This window comes from Thermobia domestica, chromosome 15, assembly GCF_964235325.1.
Source record: "Thermobia domestica chromosome 15, izTheDome1.hap1.1, whole genome shotgun sequence".
NCBI lineage: Eukaryota > Metazoa > Arthropoda > Insecta > Zygentoma > Lepismatidae > Thermobia > Thermobia domestica.
Genome location: NC_137468.1, coordinates 199212002 through 199228002, shown reverse-complemented (window position 1 = coordinate 199228002; position 16001 = coordinate 199212002). Strand labels below are relative to the sequence as shown.

At 34.6% G+C, this 16001-nt stretch overlaps 1 protein-coding gene across 10 annotated transcripts in view; it reads left to right on the top strand.

Moving 5' to 3' along the window:
- Positions 1 to 16001, top strand: part of Pgant9 (polypeptide N-acetylgalactosaminyltransferase 9) — a 925839-nt gene that overhangs the window by 900774 nt on the left and 9064 nt on the right. For all 10 annotated transcript variants that reach the window (XM_081741029.1, XM_081741028.1, XM_081741019.1 and 7 more), the window contains 2 exons: positions 10878 to 11006; positions 14153 to 14307. In XM_081741029.1, the coding sequence (XP_081597155.1) occupies positions 10878 to 11006; positions 14153 to 14296 (273 nt within the window). In that variant the 3' untranslated portion in view covers positions 14297 to 14307. The remainder of the gene's footprint in view (positions 1 to 10877; positions 11007 to 14152; positions 14308 to 16001) is intronic.

The window sequence follows — 16001 nt, the reverse complement described above, 5'->3', positions numbered from 1 at the left end:
AGGGCCCCCAACGTGAGAGTCTACGATTTCGTTCAAATCCCTACCCGGTGTATAAAGATTACATTGCTCGCTTCTACTACTACTACTACAAATAAATTTGAAGTGTGTCACTTTCGTGTATTATAAAGATGCAAATAAACCTTGAGGGTTTTGAAGAGTTACTGAAGGATTATTAGGGAATGGAAGAGGAATGCATAGAAAGAGTCTTAGCATTGTTACTTTCAATATATATGAATAAATATCAGCTGTTGTAAATATGTATTTGTTCTTGTGTAAAAGTGAAGTCATTCTTTGTAAGTACTGATATTCTGAGTCGTTGACCATGTAAATAGTAACCTGAGCGTGGAATGGTTGTGTCTTTTCTTTTGTTTTATAATTCTTACTAAATTCTGCATTTAATTTATTTAATTGATGTTTTTAATTACTTATTGTTCAGTGTGATATATTGACCAACTTGTACATTTTTGGGAACATGTTGAGAGCATATTAATTTTTCATAATATATATATTTTTTTAAATAACTTACAATACTACTTTCTAAGATTGTGATATTTCTTTGTGTTATGTATTGCGTTGAAAAGCCCAACACAGTATCAATTATAAAGTTAAGTTTTGAAAAGAGTGGATGACTGAAAGATTCGCTTACATTTTCTTTGTAAGTCATGCAAGGAAGATTTGTTTTGTAATAATCATACATAGTTATTTGTGTTCGTAGTATTATACGATGAAATCTTCAACATAAAATAATTTAGGATATTGTATTTAAGGTGTTCTAATCTAGAAGTTGAAGAAGAGTTTTAAATTATATGAAAAGCGTTATGTTTGTTAGTATTAATGAGAGAAAAATGAATTAGAGAGAGGAACAACGGAGATGGAACCTATTCTTGGCAAATCCATATATATATATAATATAGATAGATAGATAGATAATATACAGGGTGGTAGGTAACTCTACCGACAAACTTTGGGAGGTGATTCCTTATATGAAATGAAAGAAAAAAGCTCTAATAAACATAGGTCGAAAAACGTCTCCTTTCAGAGTTATGAACCGCCGAAAATTCGAAAAATCATGTTTCGAAATGCCCTGCCTTAGAAACTATAGGACCTATAACAAGCGGTTTAAGGAATTACAAAGGAACTAGTATGCGAACTATCTAAATCCATGTTTTACCATCCTCCGTTATCGGTGAAACGAACGCGTTATTAGTACTTAAAGGAGTATCCCTATACCTCAATTTCCGTTTTACAGTTCGTTTCGCCGATAACGGAGGATGGTAAAACATGGATATTTAGATAGTTCGCATACTAGTTCCTTTGTAATTCCTTAAACCGCTTGGGATCGGTCCTGTAGTTTCTAAGGCAGAGCGTTTCAAAACGTGAATTTTCGAATTTTCGGCGTTCATAACTCTGAAAAGAGACGTTTTTCGACCTATGTTTATTAGAACTTTTTTTTTTTTCATTTCATATAAGGAATCACCTCCCAAAGTTCGTCGGTGGAGTTACCTACCACCCTGTATATATATATATATATATATATATTAATATGAGAGATAAATAGATAGATATGTGTTCGAGGAGTAATCAGAGAGTAAGGTTACAAAGCCTACAATGAAACGTGTGTATATCATTTCATACAACAAATACAGCCACCAGATACTACATACCTTAGATTATTTTTCGACATAGTCTCCATATCAGTTGAGGCATTTGTCGCATCATGGGATAAGTTTGAAGATTCGCTCTAGGTAAAAATTCTGTCCTTCCGTGTTCAGCCACATTGTCACAAAGTGTTCCACCTCCTCCAGCCTTCTGGGTGCTTCTTCAAATGCGGGAGCTGGTAAAAGTCGCTTGGAGCGACGTCCGGACTGTGGGGAGGGTGGTCTATGATGTCCCAGCGAAACTGCTTCAACTGCGTGGTGGTCTTCTGGGGTGACGTTTTCTCTACCAACCACATACTTCCGACTCCATTCTGCGACATGTTGACGAGACATTAGTGTCTCTGTAAACTTCTACCAGCTACCGATGAATTTCAGCCGCAGTTGTGTGTTTCGTGCACAGAAATCAAATAACTGAGACCACTTTTCCAAACGAGTCGCCATTTGTGTTTACTTACAACTAGCGCCATCGGTAGCGGGTGGCTGAAGCTCAGGACAGTTGCCAATTGCATGTATTAAAATTAACCGCTCAGTGCTAATTCCTCTATAACAGACGAAAGTCCAGAAATATCGGCCGTGTAACCTTAGTGTCTGATCCTTCCTCGTATATATATTTGTACAATCCGCGGCAAAAAACCTGCAACATGTGGATGTAAGTTTATTGTGAAACTACGCCTATCAGCACAGGGAATGAACATAACGTCTAAGTGGAACGAATCACGCCAGGATTAACCTCGGTCTCCTCCCGTGCACACTTATTTTGGAGGAAAAGACTTTGTCATTTCACAATAAACTTATAAGCTCATGTTGCAGGTTTTTGCCGCGGATTGTACCAATCCAAATATATTAAACTATTTCCCCGCTATATCTTGCAATTTTGCTTTGATACTTGTCGACAAGATAAACAGGCAGACAAAGCAGTTCTATAAAAACTTCCATTACTTATGTGAAGCATGGGTTTGAAAGTCTAAAGTGTATCATACCCAAAATCAACCCTACATAGTGAAGCAAAGATCATGAGACTTATTCTAGGTGAACATAATGAATACTTAAGAATAATGACTCACAATTGGAACAAAGGAATCAAGAAGCGGAAGTGACTGATGTGCTTATAACAAAGTAGTGACAACATACACTAAAATAGTTAATTATGAACTTTTCCACAAAAATGGTTTACCAAATGTGGGTGAGAAAATATAAGAAGAAATGAGAAAAAACAAAGAAAAACTGAGAATTCTGGCGGCCTCCATGTTAGATTGCGGGATTACGTGAGCACGTGACAGTATTAATGGGAAAATAAATATTTTCTTAAAAGCATTACTGTTGAACGTAAACGTACTTCAAGGTTATTGTCTTTTGTGATATTGTTATGTACTGCATTCTACTCTCCAACATGTTATTTTGCAATGTTCTTCTGAAAATGACTTAGATCGCGTCTTAAAATATTCTCGTATTAAACCATAAATTTCTTCGAAAAAACTATGACAAAAATAGAAAAATTATGTTGTGAGAGCTTTCATTCATGCTTCCATCAGATGAGACGGAAAAAACGAATGGAAGAAATATTAAAATAAAGAGTAGTAAGTAGGTAATACTAATGCGGCGCTATATTGGCATCCATGATATTCATTTACCGTAAAACGGGGCAATTTCGAATACTTCCAAAATTAAACGTAAATGACATAACTATATAGAATGTTACAACAAAACTTTTGCTCTGAAAATCTCAATTTGATGATAATCCAAAGATGATCCAGATGGCATAGAATCACATTATAACACAATATGACAAACAGCCAATGAAACTAATGCAAAAATAGATTGTCATTGTCCAGTGTTAAACTTAAAACTGAGAACATTGGACGCCTATAAATTTTCAATATATGATTTCACCATTGTTGACCATAGAAATGATAATTTTAAATTGTATTGAGATTCATTAGTTCATTCCATTTAGAATCAATGAATACATTTCTTGTTTGAGGGTTTAACTAATCAGACAGTTCATTTAATGTATTCCTCTGCATTACTCAATTGCTTAAAATAATAATAACAATAATAATAAAAAATCGATACTTTCGAAGCGCAGAAGTTATCAATGTAGTTTTGTAACTGCTCATAGTTTTCGAAGGACGTTCCAGGAGTACAGGAACCGGAAAAGATGGTAGTATGTAAGCGTCACATCTGGGGAATACGCCGGATTGGGAAGAACCTCTCATTGTAGCCGCTGAATGGCAACTGTTGTCATGTGTGCCATATGTGGTCCAGCATTGTGCACATGGATTATGACACAATGTTGTTTTTTTTTTTTTTTTAAATAATAATTAATTGTATGAGCACGTTGTGGTTGATCACAGTATATAACAGAGGAGTGATGGTACCGATTACGAAGTAGAAGTTCATTGTGGGTAATTTCTTCCATGTCCCACCAAATATTGTCTTCCTGGGATGCAAATCCTGTATGTGACGTGGTGTTGCCTTCTGTATGGGCTGACACATTCCTTCCTCTGCTTAAAGTTCACGTACGCTCTGCTTAAAATTCCTCGTGTCCCGTAACAATATGTGGGAAAAAGGGCTGATGTTGACAATAGGATTCGCAATGGTGCATAAGCAGAACACTACACATAGCAACACGCTGGTTCCTGTTCTCTGGACTAAGTGAATGAAGCACCCACGAATCCAGTTTTTTAAGCTTTGCCATGCATTGCAGGTGTCGCATAACAGTTGCCAGTTCACTGCCCATCTCCGTGGCCAGCTAGTCTGGATGCCCCAACGGCGTTGGAATTTTTGATGAATTCGTACAGAACAAGTCGAAGGTGACCCTTCTTCACAATTTGACACTCCATACTTCAGACCCTGATAAATATCGATTAGCCCAGCAAAACCACAAATAGATAATTAACCTCAAATATTGCAGACGTAGTTACAGTTTGATATACTCCACAACACTGCCATCATCACTGACGTCTGGCAAAATATTCCTGAATGTGAACAACACAAATTATTGAATCATCCAAAGAAAAATTCAAATAAAGCTCAATCTCTCTCTTTTTTTAATTCTTAAATGACTCATCTACTGCAGTATCTGTCAATATCCAGAGGTAACGAAAAGTTGCAATTGCATCTGCTTTTAGTATAAACTACTTTTGGCGCGTGTAGAACAGTAATTATTTCATCCATTAATACTTGAAAGACTTCTTTATTATCTTCCACAAACGCAGTCTCCTCCCTACTTCCACATTTAAGATTTAGAACTTCAGGCAATGTAGAAGCTTTAGGAATTTGTCTTTATTGAGACATGCTCTAACCTGAAAGGTATAATTATAAACTTTCTTCTTTCCATGAAATTTTGCAATTACGAAGGTGCCAACATTCACCTCTGGGTCATCATTTTCTTAAACATTTTGTTTTTCGCTTCCATTAACATTCTGTTGTTCTGAGTTATCTCTTGAGCTGTCAAAACTGACAAAAATCTGCTTCAGTGATCGTCTTTCCTGTTTTAATCCTTATTCTTTTGTACTTTGGCTACCTAGATGCTTTCTCAGTTTTCAGCCATATAAGCCTTATAATTTCGAGTACCAAGTATGTTTGCTCTGTTCCTGGGCACGTTCAAATTTACTCCTCTTCTGTCTCTGAATAATGAAAGTTTATTTTCACTACTTTATTATCACAACACGAAGCTGAAATTTTGCACGTGTAATAATATATACTTTGTAATTAATAAAAAAGAAACAATTTCAGTGCTTGGACTGTCATAGAAATATTCGTACCTTTTTAATAAACTAACACAATCACTGGTACTTAATACATTTCATATAAATTTAACATACACTAAAACTTACACTATATTTATAAACTTGCTTAAAAAGGAAGATACTACGCAGATAAATATAGAGAAAAAAAAGAGAGAAATTGGACGTAATGTTCAAAGTTCCATTTCTGTCTAGTTACCCCGTTTTACGGTAAGTTTCTCAATTAGTACTCTTTCTTTAATATTTCTTTCACTAAATCTGATGAAGTGTCAGCGAAAGGTTTTACAGCATACACTCCAGACTAGGAATGAATCTTTCTCTTATCATTGACTGTACAAAAATCATATATTTGTACCTGCGCTTCTATAAATCACACGTATTGTAGGTACAGTCTTATTCAAAAACTCTTGGCCACCCACTTTGATTTAGAAGACTGCATTCTAGCAGCCGTACGTAAGAAATTCTAACACTGACTAACAAAGAATCTTAATTTACCAAAGAAAATCCTTATTTGCTTGATGTAATTCAAACCATGAGTGCAAGGCTTTTCAAAGAGATGGGTAGCCAGGTTTCTTTGAATAAGACTGTATATCATTTCTACACAAAATTCTAATCGTTACATGGATATATGCGGTAAGCGTGGATACGATTCCCGGTCAAAGCTCATGTGGTTCCCACGTTAAGTGTAGGTCCACGTCTCATAACACACCCCAATCTCCCCAACCAATTATGTTTGTACGTTGCTGGCTGCAGTAAACACAACAACACAGATTCGACGTGCGAAAAATTCAAGTTACGTAAAGGTTTATGTAACACATTACGCACATAAGTCAGCGGGCAGAATGGGAAAACTAGCTAACTCAGTTGCAGTGCTGTAGGTTGTTTATTTTTTTTAAGTTCTTCCGTAAAGATCAGCAGAACAAGTAGAAGACAATTTGTAATTGATTTTAGTTCAAGGAAACAAGGAATGAACCCTCAAATGTTTCAAAATAAATATACGAGAATATGTCGGAAAAATCTTCATACAGTATTTTCTTTTAAGCTTCAATTTGAAGTCACCTCTTATTGTTGTGGAGAATATACCAATCTGTGTGGAGTGAAGGGTGGTGCAAACGTTCCTTTCAGAATGAATACAGAATATGCGCACAACTCTTCATTTCTTGTTTTCTTGAATTAACACCTGTGACATCCGGCCTTCTACCCAGTTTATTTCACCTCACAACAGGGTTGGCTGGTTTAAATCAGCTGAAAATAAATAAATAAATAAATCGTGTGAACTTCAGGGGAACGTCTCCATATATATCAAACCATTTGCATTAGTTGTATTTCTGAATACCACTCACTCTAGCTCTGGAACTTCTTGTATACAATAAAAGACAAATTCTGACGAAAGCATATTTAATCTAATAAATAATAGCGTTGCAGTTTCGGCAAAATATGTTTGCCTTCATCAGACATTATTTCATACATCACACATCATATAATGCGTCTGATGAAGGCAAACATATTTTTCCGAAACTGTAGCGCTATTATTTATTAGATTAAATATGCTTTGGTCAGAATTTGTTTTTTACTGTATAGTTTTATGTTCTTTTCTCCTTTTAATCAGAGCGTCCTATGTTCAATTCTCGGTCGAACCACAACCCTTCTTTCAAGTGTAAACCAAGTTGTGGTTCGGATGTTACTTTAAGCGAAAGTCTCCTTGATAACCTCGGTATTATATAAGGATGTTAAGCTTAAACATACGAAACGAAGCCAAATTGTATATTTTTGCTTGCCTGAAAGGCTGTTGTATTATAAAGAAGCCACGGTTGCTCAAACATTTTGACAGAAATTGGCAAAATTATCGACTCCCTATGTAGCTTCCAACATTAGCTTGGATTGGACTTTCAGTTTTAATTTTATTGAATGATATTTACATACTAAATTTTAATTTAATACCTCAGTTTTAGCGTACTGATTATGATACGTTAACCGTAAAATTTTACATGCAAAGCAATACCGGGATTTTCCCGTTATTGCTTTGCATTTAAAGTAATAATAAGATTTTCCCGGTGACTAAGGCGGAGTTTCCCGATTTAAGAAATTTAATTACCGGACCACCCAACTTTATAATGAAACGGAACAATCCCGATTTCCGAATAAGCGAATATACTGTTGGCATTGGAGTGAAGTGGGTGGAACTTCTATTCTGCTGTTCCAAGTCCAAAAGGAGAACAATTTCTCTCGGATGTAAGCCGAGAAGCGGTTTGGATTCTGCTAGACAAAAAACTGTTAAACAAAACCCGTTTTAAATAACGGTTTTTGCCAACCCTGCCTTTAAATGAGAAAACGAAACAGTATAGTGTATCAAGAGATAAATGTAGACAAAACAATTGTCAGTTTCCGATTTCAGAAAACTAGCTGTAATTTCCATTCACTAAAGCCAGAAAACTATAAACAGAGTTCACGATAAGAGTTTCATGTAGAAATGAAATCATAATGTATAACACGAGTGTAGAAGTGCAGTTAGAAATATGAGGTTGTACGGTACAATAATTTATACAGAAAGATTAGGGGCGAGTTTTTTCTCCGATGGGTAAGTTCCTTTGATTTATTTATTTTGTGATAATGTTCTGAAATGATTCATACTAAATATTATTCTTTGAGAAATGGAGCTCAAAAGGGATGTTCATCTCTACTTTATGATTTTATTGTTCTAATACCTACGTTTCGAATTCAAGACAGAACTTTTGACTTAACATCTACAATATTAATTTATTAGTACTATCCTTAGCTAATGTATCACACGTAAGAGAAATCACTGTCTTGCTCACACAGCCTATGATTATTTGCACATTTCATTGAGAGCATGCGAAATCCACCACACAACAGTTAAATTCTATACTGGACGCTTTGCACATAAATTATAAACACCTCAATATAACGTTACTAGATTTTTATGGAAAATTTCTGTACAACGATGAATATGGTTTATAACACTACTGTATCGAGCACATAGCACAATAAAATCTCAGTTATATCGATGCTGTTTCAATTGTTCTCAGCTACACTCTGTTTGGAAATAATATACTTCTGTAACAATCTTGTCTTTCATGGTTTTCCTTTTTTATAAATTTTTTACAATATATATATATATATATATATATATATATATATATATATATATATATATATATATATATATATATATATATATATATATATACTAAATAAATGTCCTTATATAGGCATGTACATATTTTGATGGGAATTTGAACAGATAAAATTTAAAAACGGAAAGAATTATTTTATTAGCATCTCCTATATTATAGGAGTTATATAATATAGCACAAAATTCAATGATTACAATAAAAGTTTGTCGTTCAATTTTTGAAGCAAATGTGAAATCGATATATTTCGTTCAAATCTTAGCCATCCACAGGAAAGTTAAAAGAAATGAAGGCAAGAAAGAAAATATACCAGTAAGACTAGAATTTGGATTATAAAAAAGGGATAATTAATTGAGTTCAGGTGATTTTGAGTTTAATGTCCCTTTCAGCAGCGAGGCTATATGAGACGGAATCTACTGATTAACGTGGAATCTGAACCACATAATCTCCCACCAGAAATCGAACCCGGGTCTTCCGCGCCAAAGGCGCGTACGCTAACTACTTAGCAATGAAGGAGCTCTAAAGGAATAATTAAGAACTCATACGAAGTTAAAATATATCAACTTTGTATAGTGTCTTTCCAACATGTTGTGAATGTTAGAAGTTTGAAGTGAATGAATGGTTTTACTTAAGTGATACATACTTCCGTTATCTCAAAGAAAATAAAATAACTGTCAGTTACTGTGAAAACTATCCATATCATAGGACATTGGTGCATTTTAATTCATACGAAGTATCCCATTTTCTGTGGCTCAGTGTCTTATCCAACAGTAGAGCTCTAAAGAAAACATTTTTTACAGATGCAGAGCTATGAATTCCGCAGTACAAATAAGCACATCCCTCAGTGGCAGTAAAAGGTACAATAAAAAAAGGGGGCAGCCATAACCCAGGGGTTCTGTAGAAGTTTTCAACTTAATTTTCTCCCTTTTGGCTAGGTTGGAAGTTGACATTGAGTATTGTTTAACACACTGGGTAACAGAAAAACTTCAATTGAAACTATCTCTAATCTTCCAAACAATTTCCAATAAAGAATAAAAGGCAAAACATATAAATAAAAGTCTGAATTATTTTTGTCACTCAAAAAGCCGGGGAGGGGTTTGGGGGACAGGCGTTGGTCAAACAGTTCTCACAATTTATCTCTTGGATTGAACATTAGTGGAAAAAGGACAGAAAAACTAAAAAATTCCGTGAATTGGGTATCACACGTTACAGTTTAGGATCTGAAAATATGTTGTACAATTGAATAGCGTAGAGACGATAGAAGATCTAATAGTTTATCTTGACAGCCTTTAGTTACTAAAAAAGACTAATATGTGTATTGTTCTATTAATATCAATACAAAATTAAGGAGATTTTAATTAATTCTATCTTAATCACCTCCCGGAGATGGTGCACATCTTTCAGGTTCACACTGTACATTAAAGGAACTTTTTGTAAATTAAACTCCTTAATAATAATAAACATGCTTTCCATGGAGACAAAAATAGGGTGACCATAGAGCATTCTGACTAATAAAAGCTGTCGTCACTTAAAAAAAAAAAAAAAAAAAAAAGGTGAGAAACGCTGCTCTTAAAAATCCAATTCTTTCAACGAATACAAAGCTACGAATCCAGCAGTTCAAGTATACAATCATTTCTATATGACTATCCATTGTCGTTAGGGTATCAACAGCACCTCTACGGAATAAAATGGTAACTGGAATTTTGAATCATGTATGTTCAGTACCGACAGCAGCACCACCATTCGGCGCGTGAGTAAAAGCTTTGTCTTTCACTGAAATCGACTGTTTGCTCAGTGTTTAATCAATCAGCATATAGATAATATAATTGTGCGATTTTCTTCTCTGAATGTAGATATAGATTTGCCTGAAATATATCGATTTGTGGTACACATTGTTTCTGAAAGATGGCGAAGTGCTATCTTATTTGTCCTGTAGTATATATGTAAATGTGTGTGTGTCTTCTAATTGGTAGTTTCACTTTAAGACGTAAATATGTGATATTAATTTTATGTGATAAATTTTAGAATCCATAGTTGTTGCAGACAATATTTCTATTGTGGAAAAATTGTCAATTCTTTCAGTATCATTCTTTCTTAAACTTAACAAAAGATGGATGTTCACTTCATGTTAAAGCTTTGGGTAATTACGAACTGGTTACGTTTGTAAAAGTGTAAAGCACATTGCAGTGCACGATTTTTAAATTATTGTGTATATTGCATCGTTTTGATACATTGTTACATTGAAAAAAAAAAAAAAAAAAAAAACCTTTCTTGTACACCAAGTGATATATATATTTTTGTGATCTTTTTCCTTGTAGTACTGGATGCTTAGCAAAGCAGGAGAGATCCGAAGAGACGAAGCATGCCTGGATTATGCTGGTCATGACGTCATCTTGTATCCTTGTCATGGGTCCAAAGGAAACCAATATTGGGAATATCATGACGATGTAATAATTCATTGTATTTTACTTATACTGCTATGGACTATTGTGAATTTACTTGACACTGTCAACTTATTATGCAGATGGGAAAAGATAGAATTCTATGTTGCTTGACAATTGGCAGGAAACAAATATTTCCCATAACTTTCGGGCCTATGATTCGATTAAATCAAATGACAGATATATTACTATAGGTGTTAGTTCAGTTTTATTTGCAAAAGACTGATGATGTTCCCCGTCATGCAGAAAAAAACAGGACATGATAAGTCAAGAAAGGTGTTACAAAGCAATATATAAAGAGGACATGAAATGGAAATTGTCATAAGTGCAGAATTTTGGTCACGTTAGTAAGGTATATGGCCACTTCAGGGCAGCACAGCATACTTCACATCTGTTTGACGTGCTGTTGGTGAGTGTGTTCAATAGAACCAGGGGTATGTTGACTCATTTTTCCTTAAACGGAGTTTTTAGAGCCTGGACGTTCCTTTTTGCAACACATATTCATAGAGTATCTCTGATAGTGATGATTTCATGGGATGCCATGGAGGAGAATATCCCATTGCCATTAAATTAAGGAATATCTCCTGGATCTTCGCCTTACTACTTTCACTTCGTGTGTAGAGAAAGTCTCTCCCAAGAAAAGTCTTTTGAAATCATAATTGATCGCAGATATGTTCAATGGGATTAAGAACCAGGAAATATGCTGGCGGGTTATGTCTTTGCTGTCTAATGTGACTGTGGGAGGTCTTGTTATCCATGTAAACAATCAGGATCCCCTGCACCATGGAAAAGGCGAACATATCCTTTAGGGATATTGATATAACACCATTCTCCAGTAAGAAGATGTGCAATGGTGTTGTTTTTCATTATACCCGCTCACACTATAACTCTACGACACCCATACTTATCGCATTCACCATACCTACTATGGATGAAACCATGATTCCCGTTCTCTTCACACCATTTGATGTCCAAAATCACATTTCGTACAGAATCATGATTCATCTGAGAAAATCACGTTGGGGCGTCTCCCTTGGTCTCAGTTACGTTGTTCCCTACACCACTGTAATCTGCCACGACGGTGGGCGAAAATAATTCTTTTTCGTCAACTAGCCCTTTTACCAGAGATTCTACAGAATTACTGTAGATCTTTTATGGCCTTCAGCATGCACACGTACAGCTGTTCCTCTTGCAAAAACGGATTTTTGAAGTCTGATAATATCACATTATGCAACATTTGTGATACTTTGACCTACTTCAAGCCGTTCAAAAGCTCTGCCACGATCTTAACAACTGAGATGAACTCTTGCCCCATCTTCCAACATATTATTAACTCTGCACTTCAAACTGCCTCTGCCATCTTTCACTTATAGCATTCTGACTCAGTCATGGAGTCTTTTCCTGGTATTGACGCTCACAGAGCATGAGTGCACTTGTGTCCTCTACTGGTATATTTATAATAATACATATACTCAGAGCCTTGTGAAATAAAGTTACGAGTCCATATGGGTTTGTTTCCTAGTGATTGTCATGCAGTGTATATAATACAGTTGCTAGCGCATAAATACGAGTATTTGCACTGATACCAGATATTGTGTTTATTGTCAGAATTACAGATAAAAAGAATCTGTATTATTAGAAGATAAAACATAATATAGGTGAAATACACATACTAGTATAAAATCATTAGATTTTTATTATTTTCTGTCCAAGACTAACTTTGGTTGCTATTTAAACTGTATTTATTTTGTTTTTGCTATGTCGTATGGTTTAGAAATTCGTTCGAGAACTCAAAGCCTGCACAACATTATATATCCACGGAGGTCTGCCATTGTGCCAAGTTTGATCTCGATCGGATGAGTTAGGTGAATGGATTTTTGTTGTAATTTGAGGGAAGTTGCTCTTTACTCGACGTAAACGTTTGGTTGTCCGAATACATTCCCGAGAATCCTGAACCATTCTTAATTAAATTTGACATGGTGATTCGAGTCATAAGGAGTCACATCGGACATACCATTGAGTAATAATCAGCGAAAAACAGAATGCTCACAGACTTAGCATTGGAAAAGCACTTGGCGGACGAATTCTCATTGTAAGCAATGTAAAATAGAATTTTCCACATTAGAAAGAGAGTGAAGTCCTTTTCGTTTTGTTGTGCGAACACAATTTTTCAAAACCATTACGCTTTTTGTTGATTGCCAAGTTGAACTATTTGCATGTCATGTTCGATCACAATGCACTAAAAAATATATGAATAATCAATAAAAGGTCAATCGTTTCGCTCCAAATTTGCAATTATTGCATACCTGTATTTCACATGTTTATATATACCTGGCAAAATTTGATCGTCAATAACTTAGGAACCGTAAGCCTGCATAAGACAATGTTTTCCGCACTCTTATAAAGGTGAACTTCTACCAGCATGCCAAGTTTGATCCTGATCCGATGAGTTTGATGTATTGGTTTTTGGTTTCCAAAATAGGACGCAAAATTCGACCGCCTATAATTCAAGAACCGTAAGCCTCCACAACATATTTCACAGGCTTATACAGGCTGGTAAATATCTATCACTATGGCAAACTGATCCCGATCGAAGCGTTTACAGATATATAAGGGTTTTTGTTTTCGTTTTCTATCTTTCTGTTTCTCCTTCATTTTAGTTTTATTATGACCTCCGTTTTAATTTCCTGTTTTTTCTATTATCTTTCTCAAGCTTACATTAGATGTAAAAATGTTTTTAGGAGTCTTATTTTTAATTGTTGTATATAGGAGTTATTTTATAAAAAGCATGTTGCAGCCATTGGCCATTTCCTCACTGGGACAAAGAGCCGTCCCCATTAAAACTCAAACATTGAATCAATTAAATTTCTGAACTCTTACTTAGTTGAAATTAGAGAAATTGCTTTCTTAGCTGCAACTTATATATACAGTATATATATATATATATATATATATATATATATATATATATATATATATATATATATATATATATATATATATATATATATATATATATATATATATATATATATATATATATATATATATATATATATATATATATATATATATATATATATATATATATATGTGTGTGTGTATGTATGTATTTGAACACGTTGTAATTATTTGATAACCATTTGTTTCAGACCCATCTAATACAACATGGAAGTAGTAAAAAGTGCCTGGCTATTAGTGAGAGTAAACAGAAGTTGCTGATGGAAGACTGTAATTTGTCCAATTCACGCCAACAGTGGAAATTCGAAAACTATGATCCGTCCAAATTTCATTAATGAGGATGAAGGTAGGCTTCTCTTTAGTTCGTTATTTTTAATCACTCAGAGAAAGAAATTGACGTATATTTAACGTTCAGAACAGCTTACCTCTGAGCGCATCATTTCCCCCCCCCCCTCAGATCTCCGTAGTGTTTCAACAATTCCTCGTGTCTTCCTTGGCATCCTTGAAATTCGTACTGTAAACATAAGATGTGACGTAAGTTTGCAGTAGGAATTTTCAACTCGGCGAGAACGATAAGAGGAATTGTTGAAATAGTACCGAGATTTCGGAAGTGAAACCCAGTCGAAGGCAGTTTTATGCAAATTATTGTCATTGTTGGGTCTGTTGTTGCCTTTCATGTGCTGAACGACAGGAAGATTTGTTTGTTGTTATTAAACCATCTAAAAATCGTTAATACATTACCATACACTTTTAACTAATTTATATAAAAGAACAAGTGTTGTTATCTGTGTGGTGCGTCGTGGAGATTTTTTTGCTGCAATATTTTACAAACTTCACTGCTTTATCCAGGAGGCCTAACATGTAACTAAAATGATTGTTTGAATTCCCAAGCGTGTTAGCATGTTGTCTTAAGATTTATATATATATTTTGTTGAGTTCTCAATATTTTTGGATGACGTCAGAGTTGGAGATATTTGTATCTCCAATCGCCTCCCTAATTGACATAACTGCCACTTTTGTCAAAACCTCTTTCACTCGAGGAATGGGCCTAATTCCATTAACGCATACAATAACATTTCGTTTATTCAGTTCTTCATCCAGGTTTAGTACATGGGTCAGAGACCAATTAATATATAGAAATTGTCATGTAAAGTTGAGATACTTGAGTACTAGTAATATTACGTTCATTTTACTTAACATAAATTAAATAATCTAAAATCGTAAAACCTTTTACAACACAAAAAGTTGAACAGCTCCTTTCTGAATTTCTCTATGGTTTGGATGTCATTTAAGTACGTCGGCAACTTATTGTATTGTTTTGTGGACATCTAAAGAATATTTTATTAGTTGAAGTATAGTTTTGGTCTTTTGTCTTCTTATATTACATGAATGTGTATCATTAACATTAGTAAATTACAAAAACTTTCATTACTTTTAACTTATACAATATTTTGTGCATATACGAGCAAGAGACAGTTAAGATTTCATTCAACTGAAAAACAGTTTTGCAGGAGGCTTTTAGAAGTAGGTTTCAAATGATCTTTATTGCCTTCTTCTGTAATTGCGAAACTTTTCGATTTGCGAACAACTCAGTTTACGAACAAGTTTTGTGAACAGTTCTTCTTTCGGCTACGACGGATTAATTGTCTTTACATTAATTTCAGTGGAAAAATAAATTCGGTTTACGACGAACAGCGTCACGAAATAGATTAAGGTCGTAACCCATGGCTCCTGTATCATGCTTAACTCGTTCGCTGTCACTTGACGCCATATGGCATCATTCATACCTATTGCTCTGTGCCATTGACGCCAATTTGGCGTCAAGAGGTAGTTCTCATTCTGGACATTCTCTGTAAAATGGCACGCAGGTATTAGAGGTTTAGACGGGCTCGGGCAGTAAATTTTTAAACATACAACCATATTTCTCGGGCCTAATTTTGTAAATATACTATACAACAATATTTATCTTTCTTTCTGGAGAACTTTTAAAGCACAACTGCAAAATTAAACTTGTAATTGTTGTAAATAAAAATACAATTT